At 41.5% G+C, this 24,380-nt stretch overlaps 1 protein-coding gene across 4 annotated transcripts in view; it reads left to right on the top strand.

The window, feature by feature from the left end:
- GRIK1 (glutamate ionotropic receptor kainate type subunit 1) overlaps positions 1-24,380 on the top strand; it is a 353,375-nt gene that overhangs the window by 291,921 nt on the left and 37,074 nt on the right. For all 4 annotated transcript variants that reach the window (XM_075197143.1, XM_075197141.1, XM_075197144.1 and 1 more), the window contains one exon: positions 17,549-17,766. In XM_075197143.1, coding sequence (XP_075053244.1) covers positions 17,549-17,766 — 218 coding nt within the window. The remainder of the gene's footprint in view (positions 1-17,548; positions 17,767-24,380) is intronic.

Here is a 24,380-nt window from a genome sequence, read left to right as displayed (position 1 = left end):
GGTAGCAAGTTGTACCACTGCTATGTGAGAGAATGATGGAACAGGTGATACCGGAACAGGGATCAGTGGTCTGACATCAGCAAGTTGTACCACTGAATATATATGTGAGGAGGTGCACAGGGGAAGACTGCAACACAGGATATACACAGGCACCTTATACACGATCCACAGTAATATGCACAATATAGATATATATATGGATATAAATGACTGAGCAGGTCTGCAATCTAGAAAGTCTCTTGAAGTAGTCCAGCACAATGATAACACAGTCAATGATGGCAATAGACTCAGCGGATAGCAGACTCCAGAGAGAACCAAACACAGTCCAGCAAGATATGCAATACACAGCACAGTCAATGAGAAGTATGCATACCGTGGTTCAGCAGTAGCAGTCAGATGGGATTGCAGCGGTACCTGAGCGGCTGGAGACCGACTGGATAGGAAGTCCCTGGATAGGTGAGGCAGCGGTCTAGCAGGTGCAGCGCACAGGTGAGTAGACCGACAGGGACACGAATCCACAGGAGTCAGCAACACGTGGAACTGGACTCATAGGGAACCCAGGAGAATGGAGATGATCCAGCAGAGGGTAGTAGATGAGATACAAATCCAATGCTGACAGGAGGGCAGAGACCAGTGGAACACGTGAAGGCGTGGAGAGTGGATCAGCAGGAGATGGACGATAGCGCTGACCACAGCGGCAGGACTCAGCGGCACACGGAGGTAACCAGTAGCAACCACAGGAACCAACAGCGATGGGAAACAGGAGTGCAGCGCAGGGCAGGAGCTGTAGATCACGAAGTGTAGCAGATGGTAATGAAGCGGCAGTCTCGAGGAAGTCACAGCAAAGATGAGATGAGACTGTAGTGCACGGAGGCAGCGGATAGTAATCAGCTGGCAGTCACGATGTTGAACACAGGCGAGTTGCAAGCAGGAGCCTGTAGTGCACGGAGGCAGCGGATAGTAGCCAGCTGGCAGTCACGATGATGAACACAGGCGAGTTGCAAGCAGGAGACTGTAGTGCACAGAGGCAGCGGATAGGAATCAGCAAACAGACTTGATGAGAAGCAGGTGAGTGAAGTAAAAGCTGGAGTGCACGGAGGCAGCGGATAGCAATGAGCAAACAGTCACATAGATATAAAATAACGTTGAAGTGGTTTAGAAGACTGTAGTGCACGGAGGCAGCGGATAGGAATCAGCAAACAGTCCTGATGATACAGTTGATGGTAGAAGTGGTTTAGAAGACTGTAGTGCACGGAGGCAGCGGATAGGAATCAGCAAACAGTCCTGATGATACAGTTGATGGTAGAAGTGGTATGGAAACCACAGGAATAGAAGTGGTTTGGAAACCACAGGAATCAGCAGCGCTGAATACACGAGGAATACAGGAACACCTTCAGAGACTCATGAGGAATGAGACTCCAAGATCAGGCAACGTGGTGTTGACCACAGGTGCTTAATATAGGGAGGTTGCCTGATCTGCCAATTGAGTTAAAGGGGTATACACTGAAGTATAGAAAAGGGCTGCGCATGCGCAGACCCTCAGGATGGTGGACGACCACGGTTCCTAAATGTCCGGGAAGAGGCACTCACGGTCCGGTGAGTGACAGTTGGTGATGTCAGAGAGTTAGCGCAGTGCAGTCACACAGTCTGTGTATGAGGTCTGTCTGTGATTGGTTGGTGATGTCAGTGAGTTAGCGCAGTGCAGTCACACAGTCTGTGTGTATATCTCTCAGACATCGCCAACCAATCATGGAATCAATTCAATAGGAACCAGTGACATCCCTGAGGTACCCAGGCCTATCATTAAGGAAACATAGGAGGTTAGCTATGGCATCAAGGCTTACAGGGTGCCTAAAATACTGAATGATTGACTTAATGTCACTCACTCAGATTGATTCCTTTAGACAGTGTTTTAATATTCCGTGCAATGCCGCTACTAAGCGCCGGCTGCAGGCATGTAAAGCCGCTGGCTGCTCCTCCTCCATATGAGTGATATGCTGGGATATGATGTCACAGCCTAGTGTGAAAGCAGCAGAATATACCACCACTGGTCCATACAAGGTTATAATCTCCTGAGGGAACACCGTTCCAGGCTCCCTGGTGGCCAACTCTGGAGGCACCAGGTGTATCTTGTAAGGTACATAACAGAGAGAGTGACATTTTCATGGATGAAATCAATGTTTAAATGCAGCTTGTCAGTTCACTGGGAATAAAGTGATGACATTTGCTCCTAGTTAGTTGATAGGCAACGTTCTCATGGATATTGAATTAGCAGACAAAAAGTCCGTCGCGTGAAGACAATGAATTCAGTTCAATGTATGTTTATCTACATTGTAAGAATGTAGTTGGGACTGCTTCTGACAGATTTCCTTTTAGACTCTAGAGTATCCCTATTGATAGTATTCACTCATTTTTGGTGTAACGCAATTATTTAGAGTTAATTTCCAACCTGAATCTCCGCCCTTAATATTTAACATTGCTTAAAATAAAAGTGACAGATTTACTTGTTTCAGAAGTCTACATAATTGTTGTTTGTGTTTATACAACCGTTGTTTCCTCTTCTCTAGTTCCACACGCATTTTGCTTTATGATATGTGACCTTGGTGCGTGTAGCATTGTTATAAAAGCACTGCCTATTTGCACATTTTGGATCCCCCTTCATTAATTTTAACTTTTGCAGAATTAGTCTTATGTTCTGAACTAGGTACTAAAAAGACTCTTAATACCAAGAGCATAGATAAGCTTAATTTACTTGTAACATTTATTGATGTTCTGTTTTCAGTCACTTTGGTTTTACTGCGCTGTGGGCTTGCTTTATGGTACATGCTTAGAACAAGCACGTTGCAAATACTGAAAACCAGCAACTCCAGAGTAGTGATAAAACCAAGGGCCTCTTATGAGATGCAAAAACACTATGACGCCTCACAAATCCGGGAACAACTTCTAGTTTTCTCTATTTGAATCCTTTAACAGCTCGTTTAAATTTCTTGCATGCAGTAGAAAAACTTGTTTAGGTCCGATGTGCAGATGGTTGCAGAATTGTGCCTAGATTATTAGCTCATACATTGCAGTATATTTCCCCCACAATTAGAGGATGATGCTTTGTAAATTACCCACAAACAAGGGTCATAATGGGAAAATGTATTTGTGTAGATACAATTGTAGATAGATTACATCTATCCTGTTACTAATCAATGACAGCACAAAAACCTTCAGGATATAAATCCATTGATAGTTATGGGAAGGGCTGTTAACAAAAGAGGGTGAGAAATTACAGACGAGAAAGAACTTCGTTCCAAGGACAAAACAATTTATCTATAACAGTGTGCAACTTCTGTATTAAAAACCTTATGAGGGTGATAATAGAAATTATCCAGTGTGCTCAAAGGTCCTTTTTTCAATTGGTCTGTGGGTGATCAGTGTCTATGGAATACATTATAAATGATCTAATCCCAGTAACACAATCTAACAAAGAATGACCTGATCACTCGTCAATCACACTTTCGCAACTGGGAGAAACAGCCATTGCACATTTCTCAAATGAAGGATTATTCATTTTCTTATAACTTACTTTCTATTTCCTCTTTAATAAAAAACATACCATATTCCTTGGTGAAGGGTGTACAAATGTTTTCTCAATCAATTGTGCCTCTCAATTAATTCACTACATCATAGAGCACGTATGGAAAGTAATAATACTCTATCATGGATACAGGTGTAGCAAACTTTAAATTGACATTACCGATACAATTGTTTCCAAGGCAGAGATCTTAGTTTTATGACAGGGCATAGGGCAGGGGAACGTGAATGATAAAGTTGTCTCCAGGTGTAATAACCTCTTTAAGTTATTTTTGCAAGGCGATGACGTCTGTTGTTAGAGAGAGAACCAGACGTCAGATATCCCCTGGTTAAGCACATTAGCGATCATGAATTGACAAGCCTGCGGCCAAGAATTCATTTTGTTTAAAATCTGTTTCTTCGTTAATGAGGCATAGCGAATATTATCCATCAATTGCTAGAGGGGGAAATCTTTTTTACAAGCTTATTATGTTGTTTTTTTTCTAGTTTGCATTTCTCTGAAAGAAGTACCTATTTTCGTCGTAAAATATTGTCCCTAATAACATTATTGTCCCTAATTAATTGTATACAGTTATCGTACTGTTTGATATACAATCATTTTTGGTTTAACAACGTAAACAACAATTAAAAGGGAGCTAGCATGAAATCCCGCAGTGGTAAATTACCCCGAGTCTATTTGCCACTCTCCCGGTATAAAGCCCGTTTATATTTTTTACATAAGGTCTGACATGGCGTCTCAGGAGTAGAAAAGCGGGCCAGTTATGAGCCTTCTTCCCTGAGACATCAAGGGGTATATTTACTAAACTGCGGGTTTGAAAAAGTGGAGATGTTGCCTATAGCAACCAATCATATTCTAGCTGTCATTTGGTAGAATGTACTAAATAAATGATAACTAGAATCTGATTGGTTGCTATAGGCAACATCTTCTCTTTTTCAAACCCGCATTTTATTAAATATACCCCCAAATCTCACGGGATCTGACCGCTATAAAGAATGAAGGAACCTTTAGAAAGCAGCTTAAAATATCTCTATTATCATTATCATCATTTATTATACTATTTACTGGGTGCCACAGATCCTGTAGTGAGTGACATAATCATATACAGTGGTCGAAGTCAGAATTTAGAAGGGTTGGAATGGAAATTTAGAAGTAATTGTAATGGGAATGTAAGTGAATGGAATGTGATAGTGTTACAATGAAGGCAGTAGGAGAAGTGGCAGTATGGCGTACCACTGTATACACCCCCACTTCCACCACTGATCATATAGATAAGATAGATATGAAAACAGTAAGTATAATAATAGGAACGTGGGCACAATTGAGTAGAATAATAAATGCATGCATGCAATTAACAGAACTAAATGCATAACATACAGAAACAATATCTGTGGTTGTCTTAAAGCCCCAATCTCTCCAACCCATATCTTCAGCAGCAGGAGTTCAAAGTTTGGAAGAGGGGCGATTGTAAGGAAAAATGTAGAAACAAATTTGGTCTATTTAACACTATGCACAATATTTATGTTAGAATTCCAATTCCTCAAAATTCCAATTGAAGTCAGTTTCAGCAGCAGCAGCATAAGGTTTTACAGTTGCAGTCCTGTGTGTTAGAAACCCTGGTCCTTCTGTGTACATTATCCCTATGGAGTTTACCAGCGTCCGACACACACTGTGGGATGCCTTGTCCGCTAGTTACCATTACCTTGGGTACATGACAGTCAGCCCCAACCAGACTCTGCTTGTCTGTCAAGGAAAACCAAACAAACAAAACAGCAAGTGTTTCCATGTGCTGGCAAGCGAGTCGCTGAAAGCCCCTTCATCGCGGGAAGACCACAGACTTCTTCCTACGGCTGCGTGTTCCACGGATGAAGGGGCTTAGCTTAAATAAAACAATGATCAGCGTGTACCCTCTGCACTTAGCGTCATGCTCTTTCTTCATTGTAGAAAACTTGGTGTTGTGCTTGACTGGAAGCCATTTTGTTTAAATTCTTAAGTGTGATGATCAGACTTTCTCTTTTCTGCAGACGGTGAGCAAAGTCTGGATCAGGATTGGCTGTCATGTCTGCCATTAAAAAAAGGCACTAAAGAGACTTCAGCAAGTATTGTCTCTGACCCAGGCTCCTGATAGAATCAATTGCATGTTCATGGTATAAACTTACATACCTTCCAACTTATGGAGCGCTAGTTCAGGGGCAGGGGGCGTGGCCATGTCACGATGGGGGGCTTGACCATGTTATGATGGAGGCGTGGCCAAGCTCCCAGGGGCGTGCCTAGAACTTTTAAAGCACCAACCAAGTTGCTGCTTAGCCCCCTTTCCCCTTCACTCCTAACAGCCATTCATTGCCTTGGGTTACCTCCCAACATCCTGACCCCAGGACAAAGCTGTCCCGATCAGGGCAGTGTTTCAGGGCCCTCAAATCTGGACTGTCCAGTATAAATTGGGACAGTTGGGAGGTATGTATTTATACACTCTCACATGGCTTACAATGAACCAGTGGTGGATCCAGAGGGGTGTGCATTCGGGGCAATCGCACCCCTTGGCAGAGACAGGCAGACAGAGAATCCTGCACAATCAGAGTGACTGGGCACCATACTCTGTCTCTGCAGACACGGACCTGCATATAGTGTGCGGCCACAGGCAACTCACTATTGATAGAAGTTAAAAAAATGAGTGGAGACTAAATCGCCCCCCAGCCTAAAAAAAAATCTTGATCCGCCCTTGCAATAAACTCAAACATTAAGCCAGGTGCAAGAAACCTTAGGTTCTTCAGGTGTTCTCTGGCAAAGCATGCTGGGAAGGAATTGCAAATACACAACACTCTAAGGGGCATATTCAATTAGGATTCACGGCGGCGATTACGAGTGGTTGCACGAGTCCCGGTACTGCAACATCACAGATTTGCACAGAAATCTGCGATGTTGCAGTACCATAATGGCACTTTACACACGCAGCCACGCATAATCGCAGCCCCGAATCCTAATTAAATACCCCCTAAGAGTCAGAGGATTAATGCCCCTGAATTTATGAATACTATGTATGAGTCCAAGATTTATTTTTTAAGGGGAACTAACACTGAAAGGAAAAACTAATCATTATTTCTAGTCATTATTGCAGCAAAATAATATATTTTTAATATGGACATTATTTAATATCACAAATGGAAAATGTATGAATCAGATTTTGTCCATACTTTTTTTCTTTTTACTGCATAGTTACATAGTTGTTAGGCTAAAAAGTGTTAATGTTTTTATTCTAAAAAATTTAAAAAACAAGACAAAAAAGGACAGCAGCAACCACTTAGCCTAGAACCAACTTCTAGCACCAGATGAGCCAAGTACTTGTTTCCATTTGTGATATTAAAAAAAAAAGATCATATTTAAAATGTTTTATTTTGCTCAATAGTTTTCCTTTAAATATTTTGCTTTTCTTGCACTATCAAAATAATTGCATATATTTGGACAATACAAGTCAGTTTCTGTTTTATTCCACTTTTTACTGCAAAGTTTTCATAAAAAATATAGTGGTAATGATCTTCTGAAATGGCAAACAATGACAGGGCGATCTAGAGTATGATATAAATTGTACACATATTTCCAGTTTATTGTCTAGGAAGGAAAATCACATCACAAGTTAATGTAAGGCTTCCAGGGAAACAATTTTGTAAACAAATCTCATGCATTTAAAACATTAGAGATGGTTAATAATACAACATGAAAGCATGAATAAATATAGCAAAGACTAAATTAATTTAAAATAAATATGTACAGTCTCAAAACATACCTAATGCTTACATTATGTAGTCAATGTTTGCTAATTTAATTTATTTTATATGCTACAGGGATAGCTATTAGAGTGGGTGGATTTAAATGGAAATGAAACAATGCCTAAAATATGTGTTGATAACAATGGAAAATAAATCACTTCCCTTATTTGCTGTTGTTGAAATTGATAAAACATTTAAAAGTTACAGGGGGGAAGATTTGTCAACTTCTGAAAAAGAAAAGTGGAAGTGTTGCCCATAGCAACCATTCAGATTCTATCTATCATTTATCAAGTTGCCATGGGCACAAATTTACAACACACAGTGGAAGTAGCCAGTGGTGAACATAACAGTATAAACTATAAATGCCCCCCACATTTTGTAGAGTAGTCACGGTTACCAGGCCACAATAATAATATATCAAAAGAGTAAGGTAATATGCCTATGCCAATAGACCGCCCACTGACTATGACACATTGATGAACGCTAACGTTACATTATTACTACTACTGTGACTGGATGGGCTTACTTTGCCACCCGGTCTTGAGGGAAAGGGATGTTACATAGTGGGTTTATGTGGGTTTATATTTCACCATCAGTAACCAACTGCCTTTGACCACGCTTATAGGTGTCACCTTGCCACCAGACACTCACCGACTTGCGATTGCCAACTGCACTTTGTAAGAGGATTTGGCTGCCACCACCATTAGGCTCCATCACTGGCAGGTGGAACCGCTTACTTCTGGGTATCTGGTATAGTTGCTGTAGTGCCTCTTTGCTGTGGGCTGGCTGGTACCTCCTGACCACTTACTATGGATCAATACTGCTGTGTAGTGGGCAGAGTATTGACAGAGAAGCTGGGTTCAACACAGGACAGCCGGGGAACAGATTAGAGCATAAGCTCTTATGTGTTGGTCACAGGATAAAGCTGCAATAGTGTTACGATTATGATGCCTTAGTCAGTATTAGCACAGGCTTACCTAGGGCGCGGAGTCTAACGGCCTTCCGATCTTCACCAAGAACCACCGCAAGGTAGTGTGGACTTTGCTGCCGAAGAAACGCAGGTCGCGGCCCCCAGATTAGCCTACTGACGTAAGGGAGAAGGTTCTAAGTGATGGCAGGCAGACAAGAAAATAGACAATGCGGTGCAAGTACAGGCACTAACCGTTAATTCCAGGCGTTGTAGGTCTGGAACAGTAACCGGTAGATGCACGGAGCCAATGGGTGCATGGCAGGATTAGGGCCCAGAGGGACGACCGGGTCAGTACACTGGTGATATCAGATATACGGTACCAGAGGGAAATCCAGAGAATAGTTGGTAACACAGCCGAGTCGGTACACAGAAGGTATCAGGTATACGGTGCCAGAGGGAGATCCAGAGAATAGTCGTAACACAGCCGAGTCGGTACACAGGAGATAGTCCAGTTCGTAGTGCCAGGGATAAGCCAAAGAATAGTCAGGTCACAGCCAGGTAGGTACACAGGAGTAGAAGGAATAGAGGGATACACAGGGAGCAGGTTCACAGGAGTCAGGACACAGGAACTGTAGCCAGGAACAGGAAACACATTGCTCTGACACAGGCAGCGTGTCAGAGCAGGGGAGATATAGGAGTTTGAATTCCCCGCCCAGGAGTCACATGATCGGCAGCAGGAAGAACCCGGAAGTGCGGCAGCGCCAACAGAAGAAGCGCTGCACAGATCGGACACCGCTGTCAGATCACGCTGACAGCGCAGCGGAACAGGAACAAGGTAAGTTCCTAACAGTACCCCCCCTTCAGGGGTGGCCTCCGGACAACCTATAAGGCTTTTGAGGGAACTTGGTATGGAATTTCTTCAACAAACTCGGAGCATGAAGGTCTCGTGCAGGAATCCAAGAACGCTCTTCAGGACCGTAACCTTTCCAGTCAACCAGGAACCTCTGGAAATCCGAGAATCTAGAATCTCCTTCACCTCAAATTCCTGATCTAGCGCAGAAATAGTAGCAGGAGGTCTTCTTGAAGAGAAGAATTTGTTAATAACAAGTGGTTTGAGAAGGGAAATGTGGAAGACATTGGGAATCCTCAAGGTAGGGGGTAATTTTAACCTAAAGGCCACCGGATTAATGACCTCAATGATCTTGAAGGGACCAATAAATCGGGGAGCGAATTTCCTAGAAGGGACCAACAAGCGAAGATTCTTCGTAGACAACCATACTTTGTCACCAGGAGTAAGTAGTGGAGACGGTCTTCTTCTTTTGTCAAATGCTCTTTTACTGATGGCCGAGGTGTGAAGTAATTTGCGTTTGATAAGATCCCACCTAGACGAGAAGTCCGATAGAAGGGAATCAACTGCAGGAACCCCAGAAGCGGTTAACTCTTTGAAGGGTGGAACTTTAGGATGAAATCCCTGAAGAGCAAAAAAGGGAGAAGTGGAGGTAGAGTCGTGTGAATTATTATTGTGGGCGAATTCTGCCCAAGGTAATAAATCAACCCAATCATCATGTTTAGCTGAAATGAAACATCTGAGGAATTTCTCCAATTCTTGATTCGTCCTTTCAGTGAGACCATTACTTTGAGGATGATATGCAGAAGAGAAATTTAACTTAATTCCACAAAGACGAGAAAAGGCCCTCCAAAATCTTGCCACGAACTGAGTTCCTCGATCAGAAACGATAATATCTGGACAGCCATGTAGGCGGAAAATTTCTTTAATGAAGAGTTGAGCCAGAATAGGAGCAGAAGGGAGTCCTTTTAATGCCAGAAAGTGAGCGGCACGGGAAAGGCGATCAGTGACCACCCACACTACTGAGAACCCTCTGGAGGAGGGTAAATCTGTGATAAAATCCATGGAAAGATGACTCCAAGGTCGATCCGGAATAGGCAGAGGCTGCAGCAGACCGTATGGAGCTTGACGAGGAACTTTATTTTGAGCACAAGTAGAACACGCCGTCACAAACTGTCGAACGTCCGAACGGATAGCCGGCCACCAATAACTACGGGAGATAAATTCCAAGGTCTTCTTTATACCGGCATGACCAGAAAAACGGGAGGCATGAGCCCATTTAAGGAGTTTAGTTTGGAGATGTGGAGGAACCAAAGTCTTCCCGTGAGGAATAATCAAACGAGTAGGAGTAGTAGCCAAAATACATTCTGGATCTAGAATAGACCTCACACTCTCTTCTTCGGTATCCATAGAATCAAAGGAACGAGAGAGAGCATCAGCCTTCTTGTTCTTGGACCCTGGTCTGAAGGTAATGATCATATTGAATCGTGAAAAAAATAAAGACCATCTGGCCTGACGGGGATTGAGGCAAGATGCAGTTTGTAAATAAAGCAGGTTCTTGTGATCCGTAAAAATAGTAACAGGAAATCTGGCTCCCTCCAAATGATGTCTCCAAGCTTCCAAGGCCAATTTGATAGCAAGTAGTTCTCTGTCTCCAATGCCGTAGTTTTTTTCGGTGGGTGAGAATTTACGAGAAAAGAAGCCACAGGGAGAAAATTTTCCAGTAGAATTCTTCTGAGACAAAATAGCTCCCACTCCAGCGGAGGATGCGTCCACTTCGAGAAAAAAGGGGAAGGAAGAATCTGGCTATTGAAGAATAGGTGCCGATATGAAGGCTTCTTTAAGATACTTGAAGGCCTCTACCGCCTCTGATGGCCAGGTTTTAGCTTTGGCAGATTTCTTGGTCAAGGAAGTGATGGGTGCAATAACAGACGAAAACCCTTTGATAAAGTGGCGGTAATAATTAGAAAACCCAATAAAACGCTGGATGGCCTTAAGTCCAACCGTTTGGGGCCAATCAGAAATCGCCTTTAATTTCTCAGGGTCCATACGTAATCCGGAGCCAGAAACCACGTGACCAAGAAAAGGAAGATGAGTTTTTTCAAAGACACACTTGTCCACATTACAGTACAGATGATGTGACCGAAGGCGTTGAAGAATCAAGGAGACATGATGGCGATGAGTAATAATATCAGGTGAAAAAATTAGAATATCGTCTAGGTAGATGACAAAAAAATTGATACAGGAAATCCTGGAAAACTTCGTTAATGAAATTTTGAAAAACCGCAGGAGCGTTACAAAGTCCAAATGGCATGACAAGATACTCAAAATTCCCATCGTGCGTATTGAACGCCGTCTTCCATTCGTCCCCTTGTTTAATACGGATAAGGTTGTAGGCCCCTTTCAAATCAAGTTTAGAAAAAATTGAAGCTCCCTTGATCCTATCAAAGAGTTCAGAGATCAATGGTAAGGGGTACCTATTCTTTTTCGTTATGGCGTTGAGGCCACGGTAGTCTATACAAGGACGCAATCCGCCGTCCTTCTTTTTTACGAAAAAGAAACCTGCTCCTGCTGGTGACGAGGATTTCCGGATAAAACCCCTGTTTAAATTCTCCTTAATATATAGGGACATGGCCTCTGATTCGGGTAGAGATAATGGAAATACCCGTCCTCTGGGTGGTATCTTATCCGGCAACAATTCAATGGAGCAATCCCAAGGTCTATGAGGGGGTAACTTGGAAGCCTCCTTTTCACAAAAGACGTCAGAAAACGAATGATATTGAGGAGGAATACCGGAGGATGTTGGAAGACAGCCCATAGCGGGTCTATGAATCCTGGGAAGACATCGGGAATGACACTCTGAACCCCATGCAAGGACTTCCGGTTTCTGCCAATCTAAAGTGGGGGAGTGAAGTCTGAGCCAAGGTAAGCCTAAGATCAACGGGTTGATAGCCTCTGGAATGACTAGGAAGGAGATTTCCTCAGTGTGTAAGGCTCCAATGCGTAGAGAAATGTTGACAGTTCTGTTCTTAATGGATCCTCCAATGATACGACTGCCATCTATAGCTGTAATGGCAATAGGGTGATCTAAGGGTTGCCTAGGCAATGACAACCGCTCTACAATGTCAGCTAGTAAAAAGTTCCCCCGCTGCACCGGAGTCAATAAGCGCTGGAAGAGACAATTGTTTATCAGTATATTACTGTTAGGAACTTACCTTGTTCCCGTTCCGCTGCGCTGTCAGCGTGATCTGACAGCGTTGTCCGATCTGTGCAGCGCTTCTTCTGTTGGCGCTGCCGCACTTCCGGGTTCTCCCTGCTGCCGATCATGTGACTCCTGGGCGGGGAATTCAAAGATGCGTCTGAAGGTTTCCAGGAAAGTGGCACAATTATGGAGGATGGGGTCATCATGTTCCCAGAGAGGAGAAGCCCAGGCAAGCGCTTGACCAGACAATAAGTAAATAATATAAGCGACTTTAGTTTTCTGTGTAGGAAAGTTTCCAGGCAAAAGTTCAAATTGAATAGCACACTGGTTCAAGAAGCCTCGGCATTCCTTGGGATCCCCATTGAACTTGGGTGGGTTAGGAATGCGGAGTTGAGAGGTTGTGGGAGCAGATACAGCCGAACTGCTTGGAGCGGGGGCAGGTTGTGGGGCCGGAGCAGGTAGAGGATTAGGAGCTGCCACCTGAGCTGCTTGGAGCGTATCCAACCTGTTAGACAGAGTCTGCAGAATCTGTAATAACTGTTCTTGATTTTTCCCCTGCTCTTCAACCTGAGCCGCTAAGTTATCCAGTAGTACTCTCGCAGTGGGATTCCCTGTCGCTTCCATCAGTTAGATAAGTGGGTCAGAGCAAACTGTTACGATTATGATGCCTTAGTCAGTATTAGCACAGGCTTACCTAGGGCGCGTAGTCTAACGGCCTTCCGGTCTTCACCAAGAACCACCGCAAGGTAGTGTGGACTTTGCTGCCGAAGAACCGCAGGTCGCGGCCCCCAGATTAGCCTACTGACGTAAGGGAGAAGGTTCTAAGTGATGGCAGGCAGACAAGAAAATAGATAATGCGGTGCAAGTACAGGCACTAACCGTTAATTCCAGGCGTTGTAGGTCTGGAACAGTAACCGGTAGATGCACGGAGCCAATGGGTGCATGGCAGGATTAGGGTCCAGAGGGACGACCGGGTCAGTACACTGGTGATATCAGATATACGGTACCAGAGGGAAATCCAGAGAATAGTTGGTAACACAGCCGAGTCGGTACACAGAAGGTATCAGGTATACGGTGCCAGAGGGAGATCCAGAGAATAGTCGGTAACACAGCCCAATCGGTACACAGGAGATAGTCCAGTTCATAGTGCCAGGGATAAGCCAAAGAATAGTCAGGTCACAGCCAGGTAGGTACACAGGAGTAGGAGGAATAGAGGGATACACAGGGAGCAGGTTCACAGGAGTCAGGACACAGGAACTGTAGCCAGGAACAGGAAACACATTGCTCTGACACAGGCAGCGTGTCAGAGCAGGGGAGATATAGGAGTTTGAATTCCCCGCCCAGGAGTCACATGATCAGCAGCAGGGAGAACCCGGAAGTGCGGCAGCGCCAACAGAAGAAGCGCTGCACAGATCGGACACCGCTGTCAGATCACGCTGACAGCGCAGCGGAACGGGAACAAGGTAAGTTCCTAACAAATAGGTGTCAGGCAGCATTTTCAAACAGTGAGGTTTATTGCTCATGGGTCCTTATAAGGACCATTACACACTAGGTGAAGGCACTAATGATCATCCAGAAGTACAGATGGTACACACAAGTTCAACCATATATTGTTTCTGGCACACATGTTTGCAGGCGATAATTCAGCCCCTTACCCATATATAGCACCACCACATCTGAGATATTACATTCAATGTTTAGCATCAGGATGCAGTATATTCTCTAAAGTTGGATTCAATGCAATTTATAGTTGAAATTACAGAATTTACATCAATCTGTGATTTCCCAAATTGCTTGCTGTTGCACTATTCAGATATGTCCCCTATCTTTTTAAGACACAGAATAAAAAGGTATTGTCCCCCTCCTGTGCATTCAGACTAAAAATATGTGTGGGTCACTCTAAGATGAAAAGGCTTAATAAGCATGGGACTTTCTTTAGAAAAGTTACAAAAGCAAATTTCCTACAACATGGAATGCTGTCTCAGAAATCAATACATTTCCAATACAGAAATCAGTACATTTGCAATGATATACAGCTTTCTCTCTCCTCTTTTTGAGTCAGGTGCTCCGCATACGGTGGTGGCAGCGTTGCCACCTCACAGGAAGAGACGAGTAATGGAAACTGTGCACTTCTCATCACTGTCTGTGAGGTTGAGGGACGCCTTTACCACTGGCATGAACCTGATCATCTAGGTGGCTCACAGTCCCGTACTGCCTGCAATGTCCCACTTTAGTCCACTGTAGGCATTGAGTGGCAGTTGTCAGTCCAGGTGGTGATGCGGAATGTCTTGCAAGTGTCAGTGAAATGCTGCACATAGATTGAAAGGAAATATCAATATTGGTTAATCCAACAATATGAATATGTACTTTAACGTGTAACAATGGACCTAAGTACAAAGCACTCTCGATGTGCACCGCAAAGCACCTTGGTTTTGCACTGGTATGCCTTGATGGTTCTCCCAGTGCATTTCTGGTGCACACTTACTGCTAACAAGAAGTAAGCCTAGATGTGCAGGAAATATCCAGCAATGCACCGTGCAAGAGTCACATTTAAGCCCAATGTCCTTCAACTTTAGTTTCAGCATTAAACTTTAGAGTTATTCATAGCTTAAATTAGTCTTAAGAGTGAGAGAACATTGTGATTCTTACATGTGTTACTTTTATGGGTGTGAAGCTTTTAATTACATCGCTCAGAGTGCTCTGTGAAATTCGCTTCTATTTTGAAATGCAACACAGAGGTGCAAAATGTGTCACATTAAAAGTAAAGGATGAGACACAAAGAATGCCAGTTCAGAATGGATTGTAACTGTCAGTACGGCCCTTTGTGCAGCAAGGACGTCACTAAATATGTCACCTCTCCGTCCCTTTATCTTATTTCAATATTCTCAGTACACTAAAGAAAATCTCACTTCTGCACTGCTCCACAAAGCTGGGTGTACAGGTGCAGTTACTTACTCACTCTAACCTAACTCCGCCCCTCAGCCCATGTGAAGGCCGCCATCTTGCTTCCAAGTAGAGCAGTAATAAGATATTTACCTATACATCAGATTCTCATTGAATATAGCACATAGCTAGGCAAAATAAGCCAAATATAAATCCTCTCCTCTGCTTTCTTCTCACATATGGGTATGGATGGGCCATAATATGCAACCTTAATGCTTAATTCCTATTTGTTTACTTTCCTTTTTTGGGGGGGGGATACATTCACAAACATTATATAAATAGAAAAAAAATATTTTTCCACCAATGAACAGACCTCAGAGACGGAGGGAGAGCAGACAGAGAGTTAACAATGTGTTTATAGAGGAGAGGCGTAAGCTTAGCTGTTTATTCTAATCGTTATCTCACAGCATCAACACCTTCCGCAGAGACTTGTTAGAAATTATGAATATGCTTAAACTGATAAAATGGGTAGAGGACCCTGATCTGAAAAGATTTCATTCTAGACAGATCATTTTAACTGTGTGTTATGATTATGTGGTTGTTAAAATATGTCTAAAATGATAATATCATTATCATATAGCACTAATATGTTTCCACGTGTGAGTACTTGGCATATTTTTGGCCTTGTGTCCCTACGAGATAAGCTCACAATCTAATCTCTAGGACTAGGGAGAGATGACTTGTCAAACATGACAAGGGAAGGGGCTAAACTGGTGCTGGATTCTAAGTCTGAAGCAAGTTTATGGGATTTCTTGTTTTCTTCTTGTGTTCAGAAGCACTGAGTCGCTCCTTGCACTTAGAAATCAGATATTACTTATCTTTTATCATTTTGTCACATAAGGAGGATCTAATTAAATGACCGCACGCATTTTACTGTGTTATGCAAAAAGTCCTAAGGCTCCCACACTAAGGTCATGTAAAATGGAAAAGTCTGAATAAATAGACCGCAGCAAACAATCAGCTTTGTGGTGTATTGCAGTATTGTATTATATAACAATACCCTCTCATTCTGGGGTGTCAGTCTGATTTACTGTACAGACATAAGCAGCCCTGTGCTGCTGCTCACACTGAAACGGTTGCTCAGACTGCGCTCCAAGGAATTATTGCTGCAGCCTGATTAGCCTCAGGCTTCTGGTCAACAGTAAATCCCTCTCCCCACCCAACAAGGGCGTGCCTCAATTATGAGCTAGGCTGGACGACCGTGCGTGGAGCTTGAGAGAACTAGAATTGTGTACAGGAACATTCTAGGGAAAATTTAACTGTATGTCCTTAATTTAATTTATACATTTCTATTATTAATAATATTATTACCATTTATTTATATAGCACCACTAATTCCGCAGCGCTGTACAGAGAACTCACTCACATCAGTCCCTGCCCCAATGGAGCTTACAGTCTAAATTTCCTAACACACACACAGACAGACAGACCGACAGATACAGACAGACACATATTCCCCAGCAATCAGAAACGTATATTTTCTAGTGGCCAGGAACTCGTAGATAAATTAAGCTACAGCAGGCTAAAGCAGAAAATAAAATAATATTTTCTTAGAGATGAAGGAATATATACTTTAAATGTGGTCCAAAGTACAGGAGATCTTGATAGTGGATATATGTTTCCTCTACACTCACATGTTCTTGAGTACTTACTACAAGTGCATGTACATTTCCAGTGTCAAAGTTATGCCATTTTATGAAAACTTTACATATATGATTGCATATGTTTTAAAGTGCATTCTTAGTAGCCACAATAAGTCACATTTATAAAAACTGGTGCACTGGAAATATAGGATACCACTCACAGCAATCAGTCAGATTGTAAGTTACTCCATGGGGTAAATTTATCAAGCCGTGGGTTTGAAAAAGTGGAGATGTTGCTTATAGCAACCAATCAGATTCTAGCTGTCATTTTGTAGAATGTACTAAATAAATGATAGCTGGAATCTGATTGGTTGCTATAGGCAACATCTCCACTTTTTCAAACCCGCAGTCTAGACAAGTAAGATTCTGATTGGTAGTTATGGTAACAGCACTTTTTTATTTGTACCAGTTTTCATAAATGTCCTTTAATATGTTTTAATATATGGATAGCTAGGATGTTAGTTATAAATCAGATGCTGTTCCACTATAATGAGGCCAGTTCATGATATGCTTTATTTGATTGGGTGGGTCCATACAAAAGAAGCTCCGCCCACTTGTATGGATCAATTGCCCCCTGTATATGACACTTACTGTATGCAAACAATCTCTGGTGCAATATTCTACATCATTTTGTTTTATAACACTGCTGTGTCTTGCAACAGGATCAGAGCTAATGCCCAAAGCCCTTTCTACCAGAATAGTGGGAGGTATATGGTGGTTTTTTACACTGATCATCATCTCTTCCTACACGGCAAACCTGGCCGCCTTTCTGACGGTGGAGAGAATGGAGTCGCCCATCGATTCCGCAGATGACCTGGCCAAACAAACAAAGATAGAGTATGGAGCTGTCAGGGACGGCTCAACAATGACGTTTTTTAAGGTAAGGAGAGCTGAGCACTTTTGTGCTATTTATTGTGTTTGATTATTGAAATAATTGTATAATAAAAAAAGTAAGTGTCTTCAGAGACATGTCCAGATTGCCACTCGGATTCTAAAAACAAACATAGAGTAACCATCATGTAACAAAGTACAAATACCTGCTTACAGTACACCAGTCAGGGATATGGAATTATAGAGACTATGGGCCTCATTCATTAAGGAACTTAGGGAAGAAATTAAGTAAGTTTTCTGGACAAAACCATGTTGTAATACAAGGGGTGCAAATTTGTTTATTATTTTGCACATAGGTTAAAAACTGGCTGTTTTTTCATGCAGCACACAAATACTTGATAGCTTTACTTGTACACTGAAATTTAACATTGATCTAGGACATACCTTACCCCAACTTTAAATCTGCCGTCACATTTTAAATTTACCTCCCCCTCCAATGCAACATGGTTTTGCCTTACTTACTTACTTTTGCTTAACTTTTCTTAATGGATCAGGCCCATGAACTCTGTGGTAATTTACTCATTGCGATTTATTTGTCCAGTGCTCTGTTCTGAGTTTGAAATTCAAAGATGTTGGTTTGGGTAGTATGCAAAGTTCCATGTCATTGAGTGAGGTCTTTATATTTATTCACGTCTTACTTTCTCTAATCAACCTTGCTTGCTGCTTCAGATTTCCAGGGTTCTTGGTAGAGATGAGTAGAACTTTTGCATGTTTCTCAGGCAGAATTTGGCATTAAGTGTAATTCCCCTATAATTTATATTTGCCGTGACTTCTTCAATACTACACCCCAACCACACCATAAAATAGGATGAACAGACATCAGCTCTATTTATAGACTATGAACTCTAGTACAGTGCAGAATGCCATTAATGCATAATTTACAAATACAGTGCGGAATGCTATTCTGCGGAATGCAGAATATACAGATACAGTGCGGAATGACATTCTATGAAATGAAGAATTTACATATACAGTGTGGGATGCCATTATGCAGAATTTACAAATAGAGCATGGAATGTGGAATTTACAAATACAGTGCGGAATGTCATTATGCAGAATTTACAAATACACTGCGGAATGCAGAATTTACAAATACACTGCGGAATGTCAATCTGTGGAATACAGAATTTACAAATGGAGTGTGGAGTGTAAATATGCAGAACTTACAGATACAGTGCGGAATGCAGAATTTGCAAATATAGTGCACAATTTGGAATTTACAAATACAGTGTGGGGTTGCATTCTGCAGAATGGTGAAGCAGAAATAGAACTCAGAAGACTGTATCATGCACCTCTGCAAAGCAGCCTGTTCCAACTCAAAAATATATTTGCGTTAAAATTTTGCAGTAACTTCACTCATCTCTACACCGTAGTTTCCTAGCAGTCACGTTTATTGCCCCTATGCCCTTTTAGTTTGCATTTTATAGTTGTACCCCAATGAGAAATATATTTGCCTGTTTGTTCTGCTAGTTTTACAAGCTCAATGCTTTCTGTAGTGTGAAACTTCAATATGAATGATACTGCAGAACTAAAAATAAGTCATGTCAGTGCGTGGTCTACTTGTTTCTCCTCCCTGCTCCTTAGATTGCATTTTCCATGATTTATTCTAGTATACTGCAGATAGAATACCTTCATGTCTCATGATAGCTGTCCTTATTCCAGGTATCATATTTGTGTCAGATAAACTAGTATGTCCATTCTCACTGCAGGCTCGGTGCATCTTGTACACCTAAGTGGAGTAAACATTTGTGTTAAAATATGTTACACTTTTGTTCAGTTTTACGTTGCCTTATTTAAACCCCCTTTAATTCATTTTTATATCCTATGCACATAACAAAATCTAATTTTTATAGATTGGGATTTAATGCATTGCATCATTTTAGGTAGATCATTTTGCAGGGGGCGCACATTGGTGAGCATTGCTGCCTCATGGGCCTCAGGTTTGATTCTGACCAGGGGACCCTGTGAGTGGAGCTGTATATGAGGGGTTTCCCTGGGTCTTCAGTATACTCCTATAGTCCAAAGACCTGCTGGTGATTGGCTTCTGAATAAACTGGCCTGCTAATTGTTTGTCTGTGGTATGGAAATTTAGATTGTAAGCTCCACTGGAGCAGGGTTTGGCGTGCCTGAATTGGATATGCTCTGGGTATACAAATAGCATAATAGTAATAATAATAATAATATTGATAATAATAATAATAATAATAATAATAATGTCTCATTTGAACACACTATCATGCAGAGGAAAACAATTGCTCCATCACAAAAGAAAATATCATCTTGATGGGACCAAAAGATTGTGCATCAGTATAACTAAGCAGTTTATTAATCGGTTTATCATTTCCAAAAACAGCATATCATAGTTTTAATAAACTGTATATTGTCAGCTGATAGTAAAGAAAAGTTATCCCTGACCTGCTCCACAGGACTCACCTGGCCGGATGATCTGTAAAACATGGATCTAGGAGTGACCATGGCTCAGATCTGAGTTACGTCGTTATTTAGTTAGCTTGTTCATGCACTGGTGGAAGTTCTTCAATTCTATTTAATGTATAAGTAACTTAGGGCCTGATTCATTAAGGATCTTAACTTGAGAAACTTCTTATTACAGTCTCCTGGACAAAACCATGTTACAATGCAAGGGGTGCAAATTAGTATTCTGTTTTGCACATAAGTTAAATACTGCCTGTTTTTTCATGTAGCACACAAATACTTGATAGCTTATTTGTACACTGAAATTTAAAGTTGATATTTGTGTGCTACATGAAAAAACTGCAGGATTTAACTTATGTGCAAAACAGAAAACTAATTTGCACCCCTTGCATTGTAACATGGTTTTGTCCAGGAGACTGAAATAAGAAGTTAAGATCCTTAATGAATCAGGCCCCTAGTTATCACCATGACCTGGAAGTATAACCCTGCATTTATCTACATTAAGACTGCATTTTATATGTGTTTAGCAATGAGGAAAAACTGATGTAAATGCTCATTTATTTCAAGTGGATGACTAACTCCCATATGTCAGGGTCATTATTCCTTGAGAATATAAGCATTGTATTAGAAAGGAGCCAGTGCTTCATTTTATTTAGCATTTCCTCTTGAAAAAACCCAATTAATTATATTGCATCTGCACAAATCCAGGTGAAAAAAAAAATGTCATTGTTCTTTAAATTTGGTTTCTAGGAAACCACTAAACTTAAGTGAATATTCCAGTTTGCTTTCAATTACAGGTTATTAAAGAAGAGTCAGCTTGATAATTAAGGGGAAGTTAGAACAGAGAGGCAGGTGCACATATGCATAACTTGTGCAGAGCGCAGGATTTGTTCTCATCTAAATAGGTTAAACAATCTTCTGTTTGAGTTTCTTTTTTAATTTGGTAGCATTTTTTACTGAAAATGATTAACTCATGCAGAAGCCAGAGTATTTCACAGCAAATCTTTTAAATCAGGGTTTCCTAAGTCCAGTCTTCGGGGAGACCTAACAGTGCATGTTTTCCAGATCTCCTTGCTGGAGCACAGGTGCATTCATTACTGACTGACACATTGTAACAGATCCACAGGTGGTGTAATTATGTCCCACGTGACTTAGAACACCTGCACTGTTAGGGTTTCTAAGGACTGGGGGCCTGGTTCATTAGTGATCTTATCTTGTGAAAAAGTTAAGATGCTTATTTTTAGGAAGAAACGGGGAGATAAGAGTGAAGTTAAGATGTATTTTCATCTTAACCTAAGAAGTTCTTCACTTACGCAGTGGATTTTGCTTCTTATCTCCCTTTTCTGAGCATGCACAGAGTGGATTTGCTTAAGGTAAGCAAAAAACGGCAGATAAGATCACTAATGAATCAGGCCCTGGATTTGGAAACTCTGCTTTAAATGAAAGCTAATAGGTTTTCCAACTTTGTAATATGCTGTAGTATCAGGGTTAAGCAAAAATAGAGGAGGTACGGTTAGAAATATTATTTTTTCAATAAACCCCACTTCCAACAATCTAGTAAAGGTATGGTGGTTCTATGATGGGGATCCCAAAAAATTCAAGACATACTCAACTCCAACGGCACTCATTTCACATTAGTACAATCTCCCCCCCCCCCACACACACACACACACACAGACACATACATACCTTGCAACTAGGTATAAAAGGATTTTATTGAGAAAAATATTATTTTTAACTGTGATAGTTCTTTTCTACCACCATATAGAATTGTTGATGCCAGTCCCACACTCACGCCAACAACGTCAATCCTAACTCAATAGGCATTTGATGGTTGGGAGTTATCTGTCCTTCTGGACAACTTCAGCGGTATTTAGACACATGGGAAAAGTGATCTCATTATTAGCCAGAGGAACTTATGTTGCAATCCCATGTAGATATTTATCCTCAAACATCTTAATAGATCCCCTGGTGCCAGCAGGAACACTGGTAACAATATTACCAGTGTTTCCTGGATAAAAGAGATGATCTATTTCATGGGTTGAATTAATTTTGAGAAAGTAACTGAAGGACAATGAAAAGTCCCTCTCTTTTTTTCTGTATAAAGCCCATATTAAACATATATTTACTCAATCAAATTACCAAGAGGAAGCCATATCTGTCCTGGAACAAAGTGATACAGCTTTATTGGGTAGAGTAAAGTATAAAAAAGTTAAACTGGCTTGAAAATGCAAAACAATGTTGGCACCTGGGGTGTTATCTCGGCAGTAGCCACTGGAAACAATAGACAAATTCAGAATCAAATGATGAATGGCTTCAGTACAGCTGGTTTATGATTACAATATTTTATTGGTAAGACAAGTTGTATACATGTCACGTTAAACATCCTGGAGAATGGAACCTCATGTAGCACAACTGATATGTATATTTATTTGTCAATAAAAGGTAACCATGTACAGGTAGTGGGAACTGCAAGTAATGTTAGTTTAGAGCACAGGTCTGCAGATGGATAAGGCAGGGTCAGAAGGAGGGGTCGGATTGGCTATAGTTGTGTGCCTACTAATACAAGGGTGTGGTTAGGGGGAGGTTAGAACTCTGCAGTTCATTTCCGGATTCATGAACTCAATCCAGGGAAACTAAATTTAACTCAAGTAGAAAGGCCATTAAACTTTCAATCTCCAGCACCTCCCAAACATTCATGATCAACTGGTCCATGGAGGGGGAAGCCAGTTGTTCCCAGTAACTATAAATCAGACATATAAATGCTAAAGTAGTGTGCTTAATATGTTTTGCTTGAGGGAAGACCATCACTGGTGGTTTTAGATCCAGGAGAGAACACCAGGGATCTGATTGGTGAAGACTGGATTTGGTTATGTTTATGATCAGAGTACTCACTGCTGTCCGGAAGTGAGCAAACACAGGACATCAAAAGTAAGAATTTGGATGCTTACTTGGAATAAATTTAGAGACTGCAAGAGCGAAAAAAAGTATGAAGTTCAGCAAGAGTAAAATACCAAAATACAAAAGTTTTGCTTGTGGCTATACAAATCGAAGAGAATGCTTTTGTTTTCCAAACTGATTGCCATTGTTTATCAGACAGTATATTTTGTAGTGTGTTTTCCCATTTATAATAGTAACTGCCCCTTTTCTCTGGTTGAGTTGGGGTAATCTGGTAGTTCCCAGAAAAAGGTTATGAAATTGCTTATCAAATCATTTGCTTCCTTCATACAATGGCCAGACTGAAACTCCCGGTTTTAAAGCGGCATTGGCCGGACTTACCGCATAGATTACATTATGCAGATGGCGGGTCCAACCATTGCTGCTTTAAAACCGTCCATATCAGTCTGCCCATTGTAATTGACGGCAATCGCCCTGGAGACCTTTTAGAACATCGGAATTTACAGCTGACGACAACTTAAGGTGTGGAGAATGTTACATGTCGCTTATATTCTATGTCTATATTTAATCATTGTCGCCCTTACAGTTATTGGGGTTTCTTTGTTGGTGTAAGTGCTGTCGGCTTTTTCACGTACGAAAAAACCTACCCCACCCAGGTACACAGATATAAGGTTATTTACCATATGCTAGGTATGCACTTTCTTTGCATACAATGATTACTTGTGAGTTATATATTGCATTAACTTTTGTCTATGGCGTGGTCACACTGGCATTTTAAAATGCCATAATTATCTGACAATTAACTGACAAGAAAACTGCAGCATTCTGTAGTGACGATACTCAAAAAGTGCTCATTCTGACTAGTATGTTAGTGAATTTTGACAGCGAATCTCTATGTCATGACAGGGGAATAATGTGCCCTATTCACTTCCAATTTGGTTTTCCCCTGAGAGGATCTCAGCACAGTCTCACATTAGAAAGCTACATGCCACTCCGAAGCACCCATGTGAAATTGCCTAAAGATAGAGCTTATTTTCAAGATGGTCAGGGATGTACACTGATGTAAACTATGTGATCAGCATTTCAATGGAGTCATTAGTGGCTGCACTGAGCGTGATGCTGAGCTGATGTTGCTTAATGATCTGGACATCAGTATCATATAGGTAGACACTAGAGATGTTCACTAACCCCTGTGTTTTGGTTTTGGATCTCGATTAACTTCGTGTTTTGGTTTTGGCAAAACCGCCCTTGTGGTTTTGGTTTTGGATCCCT

The sequence above is a fragment of the Mixophyes fleayi genome, chromosome 2, assembly GCF_038048845.1.
Source record: "Mixophyes fleayi isolate aMixFle1 chromosome 2, aMixFle1.hap1, whole genome shotgun sequence".
NCBI lineage: Eukaryota > Metazoa > Chordata > Amphibia > Anura > Limnodynastidae > Mixophyes > Mixophyes fleayi.
Note: the sequence above shows the minus strand (reverse complement) of the source record. Positions and strands in the feature narration are given on the sequence as shown.